Here is an 18698-nt window from a genome sequence, read left to right on the forward strand (position 1 = left end):
AGCCAACCAAGAGGTCCTGAGCAGGGTCTGTAGGAAGAGATTGAGGCTGAGATCTGATGGAGGAGGTTTAGCCCCAGGCTTGCAGTGTGTATGTGTACTTGTGTGTGTAGTTGTGTATGTGTGTGTGCATGTGTGTGAAAAAGCCACAGCCTCAGTTTCCCTCTATAAGGAGTAGGTGGTTCCATGATCTCTGACCCTCTGTATGCTGCAAGAGTCTCTTCCACTACCTGGGTCCAACATCCAGTGGCCTGAGCCTTCCAAGAGCTTTTTCCCTCCTGACATCCTGCCTCTCTGAGGTCTGTCCACAGCACCCCCCAGCCTAGTCTAAGCCTGAGACCCCTCAGTACTCCTTTCCCTACCCTCTTCTATCGGGTCTTTCCCAAGCCCTCAGACTTCTCCCTTCAGGAAGCCCCGGGTCTCATCTGTCCTTGGCCCATTCCAACCTGGGCCTCACTGATCTCCACATTGACCTGACCTCCTCACTGGCCTCCTGGCCCCCACCTTTCCCTTCTAGTTCAACCTTGACGGTGCCATGGAGCAGCTTTCTAAAACCCAAATCTGATCACATCCCTCCCCTCATAAAATCTTCCCAGGCTCCCCCAGGATAAAGCCCAAGAGGCCTGGAGTTCAAAGCCCTGCAGAAGGTGGCTCCTGCCAGCCCTTCCAGCCTCTTCCCACTGCTTCCTTCCACATGACCTCCTCACTGTTCCAGGCACAAGTCCAATCCCAATCCAGGGCCTTTGCTTATGCTATTACCCACCCCCTTCACCTGTTAGCTTGATCTTGATCTTTACTGCTTAATTATTCTCAAGCTATTTTATGTCTGTGAAGCTTAGAAGGCCCGTTATTGCCTATTTCTTTTCTGCATCTCCCTATAGGGTGTAGAATGAATTGCTCTGAGCTCATGGGGGTGGTCACACATTCAGCCACTCCCTCCCTGCCTCAGTGGGTCACAGTATCCCAGCTGTGTCCTCAACCACTAGGGGGAGGAAACAGCCACCCACACACACACAGATGAACACACACATATAGACACATGCATGCACACCAGCCACAGAAGCACCAAAATACACACTCATGCTATTGCACATTAGCACCCAAACCAGAACACTTACGTTAACACATACATCCCAACACACACACACACACAGAGATACCGATGTTCACACACTAATATACACACAAACATAAATGCACACGGAATCAAACAACATGCATATTGAGACAGTCTTTTACAGACGCAGTACGTTATTAACGTGCATGACAACAAACTCAAACACACACACATCTACACACACACACCTACACACACACATGCACCAACCTGCACTCATACGTGTACAGATAAACTCTCAGAGCCACACATGGATGATCACACACGCTGAGAGGCTGCTGCACATCCAACCACCAAGGACCCCAAAATTCTACAGGCTCCCCTGCACCACACGTGTCCTCACACACCTCACACGTGTACACACATACACCCTCACACAGCCTGGCACAAACCTGCACCTCCATTGATTTGGAAACACACACACATACACACACATCACCTGCCTGTACCTCGGCAGCCCTCAGGTGGTGGAGAGGCACCTCCATAAAGCCCCCCTCCATTCACCTGCACGTGCATACACACATCTGCACGTGGGTGTACACGAGGCTGGCACACACAGGCCTCGTTCCAACTAGCTCCATGGCTCCCTGTCTCCCATCTTGGGACAGGTGCTTTGGGGTGAAGTTGCATAAAGTGACAGCCTTGAACCCCAATTCCATGGGAAGGGTGGTTGCCTCAGACCCTCACCTGCTCTGGGGCCACTCTTATTCATATTCTCTCTCACACACACACACACAAACTCACGCACTCTGGGACATTGTCCCTCTCCAGGGTCCTGAAGCACCGTATCTTAGATCCCAAAGCTCTTTGGAACTCCTTGGCAGACCTCCCCCTCCCCATGCCCTGAAGGGTTGGCTCAGGTTCATCAACAAACCCTCCCCCAGCCAGCAGCCCCCTCTCTGGGACTCCAGCCTCATTGCCCCCTAGGTTGATATGAGGCACCCCCACCCTGCACAGAGTCTTCCAGCAGGCTGCAGTCTGGGAACCCAGCACCCAGGACCAAAATCGATCCTCCCACGTGGCTCAGCTACATGCCAAGCCCAGCTCCTTGGAGAGACTGCCAGGACCCTGTCCGTAGTGCCTCTTGCAGCCGCCCAACCTGAACACCAGTCCCTCGCTAGTACTCACGGCTCAGCCGGTCGCGCTGCCGGGTACTGCTGGCTCCTGCAGAGGATGGAGTGGCCGCACGCCTGCCCCATCGCTCCTCATCGTCCGCCTCCCCACCAGACTAAGGTGGCACCTCGCCCTGTCCACCCTGCCCGGGGTCCCGGGCCAGGTGGCTGGCCTGGCAGGCACGGGGGCCAAGAGAAGCAGCTTGCCCCCCACTCAGCCTGGACTCAACACCCCAACCCAGCTCTGCTGCCCCAGCTGCTCCCGCCTCTCATGCTGTCTCTGCCGCTAGCTGGCTCGGCTGGCTCTGGGAGGAGAAGGTTGGAGCAGGTCTGATAATGCAGAAGTGGGAGGGAGGAAGGAGGAGGAACAGAGAGAGGCCCAGACAGAGAGAGGGAGAGGGAGGGGTAGAGAGAGACTCTGACTGGGAGAGAGGAAAAGAAAGACTCACACACAGAGGGAGAGACTGAGAGACAGAAAAGGGACAGAGAAGGGAAGAGAAACACTCAGACATGAAGAAAGAGAGAAGAGAAGGATTGGAGCCTCACAAAGATCAAGATAGAAATACAGAGATCAGAGACTTATGGGGGAGAACACACACACAGAGGAACAAAGAAAAAACAAAGACAGAGAAATGGAGAGAGAAAGGAGAGGCCGATGGAGTCCAGAGAGGTGTGAGGATGAGGGGCTTACAATCTTCCATTAGCTAGGGAAGGAGATGGAAACCCAAGGGCCAGGTGAATGGGACCCAGGCCTTCTGCTATTCCATCAAGTCTGAAAGGGCCAAGACCCCAGGTAGAGCTAGCTGCCAGCTCATCTGGGCTCCCTCACTTGGTTTGTATCCTGTCCTAGGATCCATCCTCAGCATGGAGTTAGGCACACAACGGCTCAGGGAACTTTTTGCTGATGGCCATTGGACTCAGAGACTTGTTATGGACCCCATCTCTTGATGACTCTGTTTGGCTGGGACAACATGGGAGATGGTCCCTGAGCATGGACTTCCGCTAAGAGTTGTAGGCACCTGGGCCACAGTTCACCCCACATGGCTTTCATTGCCCACAAGCCTGCCACACCTCTGGCCTGTCCTGAGGACTCCTCAGGATGAAGCCTTAACCCCATGGAATGGGGACACTTTGGGCAGTGGATGAGGTAGGGCATAGTTTCAGCACAGTTCCTGTTGTATGTAGGAGAAAAAGCACCACAACCTGAGGCAGAAGATGGAGGTTCAAGCCTGGATCCACCACTAGCTTGCTCATTCATCTATTCATTTATTCATAAACACCTACCATAAGCCAGCCCCCTCAGATGTGGCTCAGAATGCCCCTGCCTTGAAGAAGTATGCAGGCTATGGGGGGAGGGGCAGGACTTAAAGGCTATGATGGTGGGAGGCACAGTGAGGGGATGTGGAGCCCACAGGGAGCCCCCGGCCAAGCCAGGGCATTGGCAAGCATTCCCAGAAAGGGGATCTGAGCAGAGTCTTCAAAGGCAAGGAGGGGATCCCAGGACAATGGTATGTTTTCCAGGCTAGAAGAGCTACGTGTAACCCTCAGCAGTAACCTTGCCTTTCTGGGCTGTGGGTGGAATAGCCCCTGCCCCACACAGCAGGCTCTAGGCAGAGGAGCCCATGAGACCCAGTGGAAACCTGGACCATGCTGATGAGCAGGGGGTACATAGTGGGGAGAGGAGATGGACAAGAATGACTGAGCTTGTGGAGGAAGCCTGCCAATGCTGAGAGTGGCACAAAGTGGTTATCTTGTGGCTTGGGAAGAGTCAGGAAAGAAAACATGAAGGAGTCTTTGCTTCCCATTGTGGCTCCAGAGGGTAGAATTTTAGATCTCTGAAATCTTTGGGAAAACTGTTTTTTCTCTTGAAGGGAATGAGGCCCAGGCTGGTCCTAAACCAGCTGAGTCAGCCCGGAATCTGTCTTGCTTCTCAGTCTGATGTATCCCTGGGGCCCCGATACTCCATCCCTGCAGGCTGGACGGACATTCTCTGGGCTCAGAGAGCCGAGGCCCTGGACGGTGCCCAGTGGTGGCCTTTCACAGCTCCCATTCACCCACTGACAGCTCACTCATGGGCCTGGGGAGCCTGGCCATAAGAAGCTGAGTCAGAGCCTTGCATTTCCCCAACATACACACACTACAGCTCCAAGGAGGGCCCCTCTTGGGTGCGGGTGGACACAGGTGTGATGAGGCCTCACCTGTCCCTCAGCCTCCTTTCTGTTCTCCCACTCTGAAATTGATCCTGGTGGCCTCATCCTCAGAAACCTCCTGGGAATATGTTCAAGAAAGCTGGGTGGGAGGGAGGGTATCCTCCCCTTCCACTGCCACACCAAGCTCCACAGCTGCCCCAGAACTAGGGAGTCTGCAGGGATGAAGTGCAAGTTCCAGGACTTAGCAGGTCTAATGGGTCCACCAGGACTTCAGACCAATGGAAGTTCATACCAGCTCTGCCCCGAGTCTTAGGCAACTTATTTCACCTCTCTGAACCTCAATTTAGTTTTCTCATCTGAAAGAGGGGTCACAAATTCCAAGATGGAGGAGTTGTAAGGTTTGGGAGATGCCTGTAAAACTCCTAGTAAACAGCGTGTCCCTCCCACCTCCACCAAAGAGGTTGGATTCATGGGGCTGAAGCCCAAAAAACCCATTGTTGTTAATTCCAACTCATAGCAACCCTATAGGACAGAGTAGAGCCGCCCCATAGAGTTTCCAAGGAGCACCTGGTGGATTCAAACTGCCGATGTTTTGGTTGGCAGCCATAGCACTTAACCACTACACCACCAGGGTTTCCATGGGGCTGAGGGGGTAACAATTTGGGGTAGGGGTTCCGGTAGGGCAGTGCTGGGACGGGGAGGTGCAGAGAGGGAAGAAGACTAGAGGCAGTCCAGGCCTGTTCTTTCCGCCTATGTCTTGAACAGGTGGGCAAGCCCAGCTGATGGAGGAGCCCAAAGGTCCTGTGATTCCACGGCAAAGCCCCGCCCCCGCAGGCTCCGCCCCCCGGCGTCGGCCGCTCTCCAAGGTGCTGAGGCCTGCGGCCTCGCTCACAGGCCCAGGCCAGCTGCCCCTCCCCCACCCCGCCGCTCATCAGCCGTTGTTGTTGTTAGTCGCCGTAGAGTTGATTAAGACTCATGGTGACCCCATATATGCAAAGTAGAACTGCTCCATAGGGTTCTCAAGACTGTGACCTTACGGAGGCAGATTGCCAGGCTTGTCTCCCGAGGAGCCTCTAGGTGGGTTAGAACCGCCAACCTTTTTGTTAGTAGTCAAGCACTTAACCGTTGGCGCCACCAGGGACTCAGCTCATCAGCAGGCGCAGTTTTTTGCTAGCTGGGGAGCTGGGGGCGGGTGAGAAAAGGCAGGATGCTCCTAGGAGGCGAGGTAGCTGCCCAAAGTGATGGGAGGATGCAGCCTCCGGAATCCGGCTCCGCCTTGCCTCAACCGCCTCGCCTCCCGAGGACTACAGGCTCCTTACTGCCAGAGGGGGCGGCCTCTTCTCAGCGCCCTCCCCTGCCCCTCCTGCGCGGCAGTTTCCCTCCCACCTTCCAGACGGCCCCTCCTGTCTCCCTCACTGGCTCATCCTGTACTCGCCCCCTCAACGTGGATGCTTCTCCCAGGAGCATCAGGCTCTCATCACTTCTCATTTTCCACCCCACCTGGCCCCTCTTGGAGCATGGAACTGTCCTCCAAAGTCCCAACCACTCTGAGTGCCCCCTACGGTTCAGCCCTCTCTCTGGAGCTCCAGATGTCTGTTACTGGTTGCTTCCTGGACATCTTCCCTGGGGACATCCCTTAAGCCCCTCACACTAAAATACTCAACATCCAACACACCTCCCAAAATTTCCTGTCGTTATCCAAGGCGTAAACCAAAAAAACCAAACCTCTTGCCATAGAGTCGATTCTGACTCATAGTGACCCTACAGGACAGAGTAGAACTGCCCCATAAGGTTTCCAAGGAGTGCCTGGTGGATTTGAACAGCTGACCTTTTGGTTAGCAGCTGAACTCTTAACCACTACGCTACCAGGATTTCCATCCAAGGCATAGCAAGCTTCTAACCCCCAGGCCAGAAATCTCAAAGTCACTTGGCCTCTTCCCTTTCCTCCACCTTCTGTGTCAAACTTGTCACAAAGACCTGTCAATCCCCCCTCTGCAATTCTCTCACACCCATCCCCTCTCTCCACCCCTCCCCCCATGCCCCAGCTTCCTTCTTTCTCCCCTCTTCATTCCCAAACCACCTCTCCCAGATCACCCTCTCTATCCCACCTCTACCCTGCACTCCTTAGGCCAGCTTTCTAAGACATCTGTCTGGTCATGTAATGCCTCAAACCCTTTGCATGGCTCCCCAGTGCACTCAGATAAAAGCAAGTCTCCTCAGCCTGGCATTTGAGGTCTTTCACAATCTGGCGTCACTGGTGTCTCTTCAGCCTCTGCTCCAGGTGAGGCAGTGGCTGGTCCCTAAACACATGCCAGTCCTTTCCTCCTTGGCATTGTGCAGGCTGTTTCTTCTCCCAAGCTGACTTCTCTTTTCCCTTTTCTCTGTCCATCCCACACTTACCCGTCCTTCCTGGGCTAGTTCAGCACACATCCTATCCCCTACCCACAGGAGACAGGGTAGACAGAAGTCACTGGCTTCTGGGCAGAGGACCGAGCAGCCTTTGGCTGCCTCTCCTTTACCTCAACTTGCTATCTATCCCACCACCTCATCCCCCCCGCCCCAGTTCATTTGATTTCTTCTACTGGATCATGCTTTCCTCAAGGGCTGGCCCAAGTCCTAGTCACCTCTGCACCCGCAGGTGTCAGTGAGACATAGTGGAGGGAAGTTAGAAGGAAGGAGAGAGGGGTGAATGGGGAAATGAGGTGGTGCACATCAGAGTCAGCTCAGGTCAGGTAAGAGGCTCAGGTGGACGTGGGGACGCAGGTGGTAGTGGCAGCCGCCCCGGAGGCAGATTTAGGATGCAGAGTGTGAAACAGCCCTAGGCTCTCTGGGGACAGACTGGTAATTGGCAGAACATGGATTTCACGGACGGTTGGCCTGGACCTCCCTGAGTGACTCCCTACGGCTGGGGGTCAGCATGGGTCCACATCTGGGTCTTGGGGACAGGATCCCAGGTATGGTGGGGATGGAAAAGTGCAGAACTCAGGTAGCCATCTCACAGTGCTCCTCCCCCTCCCTCCTCTCCTCAGCTAGGAAGCTGCCACCTGTAACTCTGAGGACAATGGCTGGAGGAGTCCCACGGCCTTGGGAAATGCCTGGTCTAGTTTCTGCATTCCCGCATTAAGCACACACCCTGGTCCACAAGGCCTTTGCTGACAAAGGAACGCAAGGCCTCCATAACCTCCTGAACAGCTCTAAGTTGGGGCAACTTCTTCTTCATACCTCAGGAAGGTGGCTTTCGGAGCTCAGAATCTAGGGTTGAGAGGTTTGGGCACTTAGATTCTATGGTTGAGAGGTCTGCATCAGGCTCCAAAATCCATCACAGCTGCCCTCTGAGGGAAGGGCAGTAGAGGCAGAGAGCTTCCTGTTTCTGCAGGGTGGGTGGAGGGGGGGGATGTGCTGGCGGACAGATGGAGAGTTCAGGGAAGAGGCAGACTGGCTGTTCAGTCCTCCACCCATTCAGTGACTTCTGCCTACCCTGACCCCTGTGGGTTGAGGGGCAGGGTGTGGGTTGAACTGGCCCAGGAGAGGTGGGTAGATTTTGGGATGGGCAGAAGAAAGGAAGAGGAAAGGAGAGAAATCAGCCTGGGCTGGAGTTGGACCAGGCACTTGAAAGTGCCTTCTGCCTAAGGTTGAGATCATCACCAGGTATATGAAGCAGGGAGCATAAGATGCGAGAACCAACAGAGTCCAGTTCCTCATTGTACAGATGGGGAGACTGATGGCAGAGATGTGCCCACGTTTCACACAGCAGGTAAAAGTCAGGCTGGGTCTGGGACCAGGACTCCTGGCCACTGCCCCACCAGACTACCTCCTCCTGGTCACAACCTTCCACCTCTCCCTCCTCCTTACTCCCTTCCTCTATCCAGCTGGGACAGAGGCCCAGGAGAGAAGGCTGTAGGTTCTGTCAGGGTACAGCTTGTGGCCCTGGGAAGGTGTTCCAGGAACGTGGACTTTCAGCAGGGATGGATCAGGGCAGAAGTGGCCTGTGCAGTCTCATTCTGGGGAAGGTTTTGCTCTCCCTGGAGCCCCGGATTCCTCCCCAATACCCCACCCCCAATACGGTACACCAGCCTCCTCCTTGTCCTGGGCCTCCCACTCAGCCCTGATCTACCTCTTCCCCCTTAACTCCAGGCACCTGGTGGGGGGAGGGCAGAGGGGGTGTGACTCAGTGGGATAAAGGCAGCTGCTATATTTGAATTATTATGTAAGCCAAGAGGGAGGCAGCTGCAACGTGACTCCATCGAGGTGGAGAGACAAGTTGAGGCCAGGCTCAGGAGGCAGGGTTCTACTCTCCTTCACCTGTGGGCTCCAGCCTGGGCATCAGACCCGAGTCTAAAAGGAGCTGGGGACTGGGAGCCAGTTTCTGCACTGCTGGACCGCAAGGTCTTCCCAGGTCTAACCGCGCTAGGAAGGCGTTGTTCCCTATCCATTTTCTTAGAAAAATAACCTCCACTAGTTCCCTTCTAGGGAGCACTGGTGACGCAGCGATTAAGAGACTGGCTGCTAACCAAAAGGTCGGCAGTTTGAATCCACCAGCTACTCCCTGGAAACCCTACGGGGCAGTTCTACTCTGTCCTACAGGGTCGGGTTGCTATGAGTCAGCAGTGGGAGTTGGTTTCTAGAAACTCAAAAGCCAGACACAGACTAAGCCTCCGATCTTCTCCCTGATCCCCTGAAGACACAGTTTGCCACTCATTTAGAGAAAGGTGCCTGCTGGGGACAGCTCCAGGCATGAAGCCTCAGCCCACCTGCACCACCTGGAAAGGGCCTGTGCTCCTGCCCCAGCTATACCACTTCCACCGAAGTCTCCTGACATTGGCAAGTTCACGCTTCGGTTTCTTCACCTATTAAACGGGAACAAAAAGTGTATCTTCCTCATAGGGCTTGTTATAACGATGAAATAGGATGACACATGCAAAACCCTTAGCACGGTCGGTGATGGGTGCTCCCTAGTGGTATTACCAGAATTATTATTTGCACAATCATTATTATTGCCAACACTAAAGACTGGTCAGACCTCCCAGGTGGCTGGATCCATGGTTGGACTGACTGCTAACCTGGATGGAAGATGGGATACCAGAGGAGGGAGCTGAAGTGTGAGTTAGGAGAACAGCCAGACTTGCTGTGTGACCCTGGGCAAGCCCCTGCTCTCTTTGGCCCTGTCTATGAATGAGTCCTCAGGGTCTCCAGCTCTAAGCTGGTGTTGGCAATAGGACTTTTTCCCTACTGGGATTAGTGACTTGCATTGGAAGCTGTGGAGCACAGGTTGGGGTGCCCTGGGGGGTGGTAGGAGGCAGGCCTGACAGCCAGTGCTGGGCATCAGGCACAAGGCCCACCTTTTCAAGGCCTCTTGGCAGCTCCTCCTATGCCCCCCCGCCTAGGAGAAGGCTGTACCCACCCAAGTTGTGTTGCCATGACGCTGGTCTCCATGGTACCAGGCACACAGCTCTCCCCTAACCCAGAAGGAGGGACTGGAGGTGACAGAAGCTGAGGAGGTTCAGGCTCCCTTGGCCTGTCCCTTGTCTCCATCAACCCCTATGAGGTCTCCATCCTGAGCCCTTTAGGAGGGAGGACAGGGAGGGACAACAGTTTCCACTTCACAGGGTCAAAAAAGTGACAGAGGACTCAGAGGGACTTAGGTGGAGGGAGAGATACACAGGAGTGCAGAGCAGCGGCAGAGGGGGGAGGGGAGGGGAGAAAGAGCTGGGGAGACAGACAGGGGGTGAGGACAGGGTTGAGGACAGATCGAGAACATGATACTCACAGAGGGAGAAGTGCCTCCCAGGCTGACAAGTGGTGGGAGACAGTGTCCAGCCCATCTCTTTGGTCTGAGCTTTGAGGGTGGGTGGTGGTGGGAGGACAGAGTAAAGGAGCAGCAGGAGGGAGGGGGAGCAGTTTTCCTAGGCAGCCCCTTGTGTGGGGCGGGGGGCTGTTCCTACATGTGCTTTGCTTGTGTGTGGCATGGGCTTGCTGATCTAGAAGTGCACGCTGAGGTGTGCGAGCAAGTGTGCAGGGTGTGCATGTTTGTGCATATGTGGCATGTGTGCGCCGGTGCCGCCGTGTCTCCAGGGTGATAAATACAGCAGTAGGAGCTGTAACCAGGGCAGAGAAAGTGCGGAAATTTCCATGGGCTGGAAGTCGCGTGAGAGAAGGGGCACACTGGGCCTCAGCCAGTTTGGGCTGACCAAGGACCTTGTCCCTGCTAGCTCTCCCCTGGGCCAGTCCCTAGCTGAGCGCAAGTGATCTGGGCACACTTACGCATACTCCAAGTGTACACACACAGTAGAACGGAGGACAGAGGAGCAATCCAGAAACAGCAGCTTCCTGAAGGAGGCAGATTACACAGCGTCATACTGGAGGAGAGATTGGGAGTTCAGGCCAGCTGTATGTGTGAGTGTGAGTGTGTGTGTGTGTACACACGCACACACTGACATACATACACTCTCCAGAGAAGGGTCTGGGCCACTCAGGTTACAGGGCTGGCTAAGAGAAAAGATGCTCCTTTTTCTGGCAGTGGGAAGGTTCCAACGAGCACGTTTGACTGGGATGTGGTCTTATCTCAGAGGTGGAGAGAGGGGGAAGGCAAAGACATCAACACTCGAGGCATGGGGGATAGGTCCTGGGGTGCCAATGGGCACTAAGCTCCAACCACGACAGGCTGGAGTTTGGTCACATTCCCTTGCCGCTACTCATCTCATCCCCTATCCCTGAGGTATCTTTCCCTCTGAACTCCAACCATCAAAATATTGCCTGTCCTAGGCTTCCCTCCTCCATGGAGTCCATCCTGATCAATATCTCCCACTAGGAGAGTTCCATCCATCCCCAATACCACTTACATCTGCTTCCCCTCAGTGCTCAGGAAAGCTCCGCACACTGAAGGTGTTCAATAAATGCTTGTTGAACAAAAATATATTGGGCCTGGAAAGGACTCTGGATGCCATGATGTCTCCCCAGATGTGTCTGGGGAGGGGGTTAACAGGGTATAGTGTTGTATACTTCACGCTTGTTAGCTCATTTAACCCTCTCAAACTACCAGAGGGTAGGTACTATTAATCTCTCAAGTACAAACAAGAACACGGAGTCCCTGGTGGTGCGAATGGTTAAGCACCTGACTACTAGCCAGAAGGTTAGCAGTTCAAAGCCACCCAGTGGCGCCTTGGAAGGCAGGCCTGGTGATTGCTTCTGAGAGGTCACAGCCTTGAAAACCCTATGGAGCAATTCTCTGCACACATGGGGTCGCCATGAGTCTGAATCAACTCACGGCAATTAACAACAGATGAGAACACCAAGGACCAGAGACCTAATACACCCAAAGATACAAAGCTTGTACATGGGAGAGTCACCACCTGCCCAGGATTCCACACCCTTTTCTGAGACAGCAAGCTTCGAGCAGGGGACTTGGGGCCCACCAGAACATGGGGCCAGGAAGGAAGACCTCAGCTCCAGGCCACCCACATGTCCCTCCTCCGAACCCTGGGCTTAAGGGCAAGGGGAGCAGGAGGCAAGACCCAGTTCTTCCCCTCCCCCACCCTGTCCCATCAATTTCCTGTTGAGCCCAAGGGTCTCCTGAGACTTCTCAATGGCTACTGAACTCTGCTGAACCCTCTGCAGGGTGGGAAGGTTGGGCAGGAGGGAGGGGGAAGGGAAAGAGCAGAGACATCCCGCCTAACCTCCTGGCCCCTACTCTCAACCCTTCCCCCACGCCCCCACCCCATCAGCCTCCTCTCCATCCACAATGCTCTTACCACCCAGGTTCTGACCCATCACTGCCTTCTCTCCCAGGGCTCCCTGTGGCCCCCTGGGATGAAGCCTGGACTTGGCCCTCAAAGGCCTGTCTTCCTCCCCCAACATTCAACCCACTCCTACCCCAAATGGCATCCCTCCCCACCATGTGCACCTGGCCAGCTCAGGAATACCTTGTCCTCCAGGAAGCCCCTTCCTCTCCAAGAGCTGCTCCCCAACCCTTAGCAGACCCAGCTCTTCATCCCCTACCTCATTGTCCCCCACCACCCAAACTCAAATGATATATGAACCACCCCCAAAAGGCTCCATTTCTGGGAATCCTTATGACAAAGGCCAGCAAACTCCCTGCCATAACCTAACAGTCATCACTGCCGTAGTCATTAAGGTGGAAGCCCTGAAGGTCCCTACTGGGATATGATCCCCTGTCCCAAGAGACAGCTTCATTAACATCTGACAGCTCACATCCCCTTCCCCGGGACGGATGGGAACTCCAGTAAGAGGAGAAGCTCTCTGGGCGTTTACTGGGTTGGAGTTAAAATGCGAGTCTAGGAGAAAGATCCCCTAAAGTGGGGTGGTGGAATGGACCTCAGCCGTGATTCTTGAGAGCTGTGTGACCTTGGGCAAGTTACCTCCCTTCTCTGGACCTAACTTTCCTCCTTTACTAAGAGACTCATTGCTGTCGATTCCAACTCACAGCGACCCTACAGGACGGAGAACTGCCTCATAGAGTCCCCAAGGCCGTAAATCTTTACAAAAGCAGACTACCACATCTTTCTCCTGCACAGCAGCTGGTGGAATCAAACCACCCACTTTTTGGTTAGCAGCTGAGTACTTAACCACTGCACCACCAGAGCTCCTTTACTAAGAGATGATGGTAAACACAGCGTAGGTGCTGACACACAGTAGGTACTTGGTAAACAGCTGTTCCCTCCTCCTGGCTCCTAGAGTCGAAGGCACATTCCTGCACAGTGCTGTCGTCCCACCCCACCCCTGGCCAAGGCTGGACCAGCGTGACCATACTAGGGTTCTCCAGACTGTTTCGGGACCAGCAATGCTGAGCTGTCTACGGCTACCCCCCAGTGGCCGAATGCAGTCACTGCAGCCAGTCCTGAGATAGGGCAGTGACAGTGCGGCGGGGAGGGGAGGGTGCCTCCAGCCTCACCCCAAGAGGGCAGTTCTACCCCACCTACTCTCCAGGCCCCAGGGATGGTCAGTCCAAGGTCTGATTCAGGGAAGAATTCCAGCCCCCCAGCACTTGGACAGAGGCCCATCAGCCCTGTTCTGACTGGAGATAGGGAATGGTCAGAGGTTCAAAATGTCAGTCTGGCCTAAAGCAGCCCACCCAGGAAGGGACAAGAGGTGGCAGACTCAAGGGGCTTAGCCCTAGCCTGTGAAAGCTGCCAGTGAAGCTCAGGCAACTCGTCCCAATCTCCTAGCATCCACTCCAGGCATGGTTCCCACTCACACGCATGTCTCCCCATGCACCAGAGTCAGAGGTCATCTGGTCCATCCTCTGCCCCTTGGCCCAGCCTCACTGGCTGGCTGAGGCCAGGGACAAGCGGTCAGCCTGTCTGTCTTCTGGGCCCCTGGAAAGAGGCCAGTAATGAGGCTCCAGGCAGAGGCAGGAATGTGGTGTCTGGCACCTTCCCAGGGAGTCCCAAATCCATTTCTGAACAGGTCGTTATAGTCCCTGCTTGCCAAGGCTTTGTCTCCTGGAGATGGCCGGGCAGTACCCAGTGAGGGCAGCTTCCTAGTGCAGGGCAGCGCCCATTCCTGGGGGGAGCACAGGGCCCAGGGTACCAGGAGGCCCTTCTTCCTAATTTAACTGAATATAGCTCCTGTGATTCTGTGACCTCACGTCTCCAGCAGTGGCCGCTGAGGGCTGCCTCAGCCACCAACATGCCGCACTGCAGCAGGGACCAGGACTTGGGCCCAGGTGGGGTCTGTCTTGGCTGGAATCAGGACTGGGCCATGGCTAGACTTGCACTCCCCACCCCGGCTACAGAGTAGGACAAAGTGATGGCATAGAGCCAGGCCAGGGCTCCACCTGGGGCAGGGGAGAGTGAACAGCTCATGCCTGGTGAGAGGATCCAGGTCCCTGGCTTTGGGGCGCTAGGTACTCATTTCTGGGCCTCTCAATCTCCTGGTCCCTCCTACCTCAGGACACCTGATCCCCTCAACCAATCATAGGCCTCAGGACCACTGGCTTAAATATACAGATATATTTATATTATCAAAAAGCCCCCAAAGTGGGGAAGGGGCATTGGGCAGCCTGGGGTCTCCCAGTCAGCCCAGCAGGAAGGGGGGCTGAAGGCCCCAAAGTCCAGTTCTTGGCCCTATAAAAGCTCACTTAAGAGTTCCCTCCCCACCCAACTGAGTGCTCCTTCAGACGACCTACTGCTTGCTGTCCTGGAGTTCATGGCAGGGAGTGGGCTCCCTTCCAGCGGGGGCCCAGGGCCTCCAGCCTCTGAAAGGATGGTGGCCCTCCAGAGTTCCTGATTTACATCCAGCTCTCCAACCCCACAAACTCAAGGTGGGTGACCCTGGAGGTGGATAGGTGAGGCCACAAGGGGCAAGCCCTTGGACAGGGCAGGCAAGGTTCCTCCCCAGGAAAACACTGCTGCCCCCCACCCCAGCCAGGGAACCCTATGCTGCACTCAGGGCTGGGATGTGGGGTGTGGCTTCCTCATGTGCCCCCTGCTGGCTCACACCAGGTACACAGGGTTTGAGGGCTGTCTGGACAGGAAGGTTGGCTTCACAGCGACAGAGTCCCAGCAGCAGGGGTCGGCTCTGGTGCTCAGACATTGCGGAGGAGCTGTGGGAAGACGGAGAACCCAGATTCCATAAGCACATCATGAAGGCTCAGGGGGCCAGGGCCCTCTGTAAGCTTCTGCAGCCACTCTCCATTCCCAGCATGGGAGTGCTCAAGTCAGCTTGGGTTCCTGGGCCACCTACGAAGGGGTTCTGGTTAACTATGTGACCCAAAGGTGCCTGTTGACCCCTACTAAGGATGGAGTGAGGGGGCTAGAAGGCACTCAGAGAGAAGAAGCAGAGAGGTGAGTGGTGGGGTACAATGCAAGACGAACATTCAGCCAGGTCCTACCCCACTGCCCACAGGGATGGAGACCTACTCACAGACAGGGGGTCCGCAGCAAAGGCGGCCACACTCCGGCGCATCTCGTTCTCATTGCCACGCAGGGGGATCAGTGATACGCTGCCCAGTCGGACTTCAGGAGCCACCCGAGACACGCGTGAGGGCTCCGAGGGCCACACCAGGCCATCATGCTGGGGAGCAGAGGAGAGAAGAGGTGCTGGGCCTGGGCTCGGCTTTGGCTTACCCAGTCACTTGGCAACAGATCCACCCACCCTTCCCATAAATGCCTTCAGCTCTGATCTGAGGTGACACCCTCAGCTTTGATCTCCAACGATTTAAGCAGCAGCTGTTAGGAGAACATGACCACACCCCAGCAAAACACAGCCCAGTTATGTTACTCAACAATTCCTGTCTCAGCATCTGCCAAACAAGCCCTCCAAGAATGCAGCACCGAGAAAACACTTCTCCTAGAGGAGTATGGCTCTGCTTCCTTTTATCAGGACTGCAGAACTCACCCTGTTTCCCTTTAGATCTTGACTACCAGGAAGCTCAGGATAAAAAGAAGAACCTAGCTACAGGAAAGAACTCAGCCCAGGGCCCTGACCCAGTTTTCCTTCCCTAAACAATTTTGGGCTCTCACTTAAAAATCTTTAACCTGTCTGTTTTAAGTCTAACCCAGGCTCTCTGACCCTGCTCTGGCTCAGAAGTCACCACCACCACCCTGGGTCACTGCAGTGACCACCTCACTAGCCTCCTCGCCTCCAGGTTCTGTCCTTCAGTCCATTCTCCCCTGCACACCATATCCAGAATGAGCCATCTCAGACTCAAACCCGCACCCTATTCTCTCTTGCTTAAAACACTCCTGGGGTCTTCTCTGCCTACCGGGTCAAGTTCAGCTTCCCTGGCGTGGCCTTCAAGGTTCTCTCAGATTTTGCTCCTGGCTCCCTAGCCCCCTTGCTTCTTGCATTACACTCCACTGAACAATCTCTAGTTCTCTTTCAGGTGTCCGTGGCTTTGCTTGAACTGTCTCCTCTGCCTGGAAGCTGCTCCTCTTTGCTTACCGGAGCCTCCCTCATCCCCAAAGACTCCACCAGGTCAGGTCCCTGGGCTTCCTCGTCGCCACAGCACTGATTACACTGGGCCACAGTGGGCTATTTCTCAGTCTGTTTTCCTCTCCGCATGGGGAGTGCCCTGAGGGCAGGGCCCGGGTCTGCCAGCTCTCTCTCCTTCATGTGTCCAGCTCAAGATTGGATCACAGCATGTGCCAGGAAGGGTTTATTGAGTGAACGAACAAATGAATTAAGAGCCAACTCAAAATCTTCTGAGGCAGTGGGTGGCATGAATAATGAAGAAGCAAACATAGTCACTGTCCATAATGGACGCTCACCCAGGGCCCCACCCCACATCCCACACCTGGTACCTGCACAAAGAGGAAGGTGGCGAACCACTCCCGGAGCTCCATTTGCGTGTCACAGCACAGGTACCTGTGGGGCAGGGCACAGGTCTGGATGCTGTGAGGGACCTGGCAGTGGAGGGACCCCTGCCCAGCCCCCCAGCCCAGGGTTTTGGGGCAGGCACAAGTCTGGGCAATGATGAGGGACTCAGTCAAGGGGAACTTGCTCCCATCTCTCTTCAGCCCAGGGTCTTGGAGTGGGGCCCTGCTCACCACTGCTGTTTCTCGTGTTTCTCCGTTTCATGCACCACTGTGAAGCCCCAGCTGCAGAGGGTGGGGGTGAGGGGTCACCTGACAGCTTGCCGAGGCCTCAAAGCCCAGGTTCCCTGGGACAAAGCCCAGTAGCTGGGCTGGAACCTGGGGATGGAGTGCAGGGCCTTCTCGAAGCACAGCATATCCTGACCACTGCCTCTTCCTCTCACAGTCCCTATCAGTCCCCCAGACCCTTGCCCCCACCTCAGGCCTGTCCTAGTCCCAGAGAGACAGCCAGGTCCAGCCAGCTGATGACAGGACAGTGTCAGAAAACCAAGTCCGCTGACTGCAATTAATAATGCTAACAGTGGCTATGTACCACTTCTCAACTTTTTAAAACCTACAACTACCCTTTGAAACAGGTGTGCCATTATTTTCCCCATTCTACGGATGTGGGATGAGGCACAGAAGGGTCCCAGAGCTAGTCAGTGACAGGATTTGAATCCAGGCCAGTGGTTCTCAAACATCAGCAAGCATCCGAGTTATCTAGGGGGTTTGTTAAAACGCAGATTGCTGGGCCCCATTCCCAGAGTCCATGAGTCAGTAGGTCTGGGGTACCTGAGAATGTGTGTTTCTAACATGTCTCCAGGGATTCTGATGCTGCTGGTCTGGGGACCACACCTGGAAAGCCACTGCACCAGGGTATACTGGCTGTCAGAGCCTCCCCGGTCAAGCTGAAGGCTCCCAGCTGTGCCTCATCAGATTCTGACCTTCCACAGGCCCATCTTCCCGGCCCCAGCTCACCAGGTGGGTGGTCGGAGTTTCTTCTTCACTCCCAGGTAGACTTTGAGGCTCTTGATGGGCCACTCCTTCTCAGGCCGGTGACTCTGGTGTATGGGAGGGTAGACGGAGAGCGTGGCTTCAGACAGGCAGGGCAGACACTTGGTAATCCTCCCCAGGTGGGCACCTCTCTCCTCCCACTCCCAGCCCCACTCGGCATCCCAGCACAGGGCATCTCCTCCAGGAAGCCTTCCTGGCAAAGCCCTCCCTGTTCACAATCCAGCCCAACCAGCATCTAACCCTAGCCACTCAGACCTCCCTCCCTGAAGTACCACCCCTTCCAGCAGCAGCATCAGACAGTCAACCCTTAGTCCCCGCGACCGCCACTCCAGAGCATCGAGTCCCAGCCCCTCCCTACATCCCTGCAAATTGGAAATGACTTGTCGTGCATCAGCCTAAATCAGATCGTTTGTGGATAGAAAACTCTGCATGTAATCCTCGGGCACCCAACTGGAGTGAGCATGTGATCTGAGCACCTTGCTTAGCTGCTTCAGTCTATATTTGTCCCCGATTATTCATTCCTCACCCCTTTCCACCCCACGGGGGCTCCAGGGTTGACCGTGTGAACATTAAGGCTTGTGGTGGGCTCAGCAGTTGCCAGTTCTTTGGTTTCACAAAAAGAAGGCTAATGCCTCAAGCTGAAGCAGAATGGCCGTTCAGTAGACCAAAGGAAGAACTCCCAGTGGTCTAGGTCAGGAAGCAAGAGACCAATATACTGGGGAGGGGTACCAGATCACCGACGTGCTGGCCTCTGGCCCCTGCCTCTGCATATGGGTCTCGGCTTGGGATGAACAGGCTGGCTCGGAGGCAGGGGGATAAGAGCAATGACCCTCAAGGAAGAAGCTGGTTGGAGGTCAAGCTAATGAGCCTTCCTCCTGCTCCAGGGGCCACTTGCTCTAAGCCCTCCCCACACCAGGCACCCCTGGAGCCAACAAGGGTACCAGGATGGACAGCAGGGGAGGAAGACTCACTTACAACCGAAACTGGGGGACCAAGA

The 18698-nt window shown here is 55.1% G+C and overlaps 1 protein-coding gene across 23 annotated transcripts in view; it reads right to left on the reverse strand.

The window, feature by feature from the left end:
* Window positions 1-14334: 14334 nt before the first annotated feature.
* The window catches only part of ARAP1 (ArfGAP with RhoGAP domain, ankyrin repeat and PH domain 1), a 58934-nt gene continuing 54570 nt past the window's right edge, over window positions 14335-18698 (reverse strand). For 13 of the 23 annotated variants that reach the window (XM_064288636.1, XM_064288639.1, XM_064288637.1 and 10 more), the window contains 5 exons: window positions 17666-17748; window positions 16883-16933; window positions 16637-16700; window positions 15254-15407; window positions 14335-14937 (listed from right to left, as the gene is read on the reverse strand). In XM_064288636.1, coding sequence (XP_064144706.1) covers window positions 14828-14937; window positions 15254-15407; window positions 16637-16700; window positions 16883-16933; window positions 17666-17748 — 462 coding nt within the window. In that variant the 3' untranslated portion in view covers window positions 14335-14827. Of the gene's footprint in view, window positions 14938-15253; window positions 15408-16277; window positions 16538-16636; window positions 16701-16882; window positions 17027-17665; window positions 17749-18698 lie in introns of those variants that run through there. The other 10 variants (XM_064288650.1, XM_064288651.1, XM_064288648.1 and 7 more) reach the window with 7 other exon arrangements.

This window comes from Loxodonta africana, chromosome 7 (genome assembly GCF_030014295.1).
Source record: "Loxodonta africana isolate mLoxAfr1 chromosome 7, mLoxAfr1.hap2, whole genome shotgun sequence".
In the NCBI taxonomy this organism is placed as follows: Eukaryota; Metazoa; Chordata; class Mammalia; order Proboscidea; family Elephantidae; genus Loxodonta; species Loxodonta africana.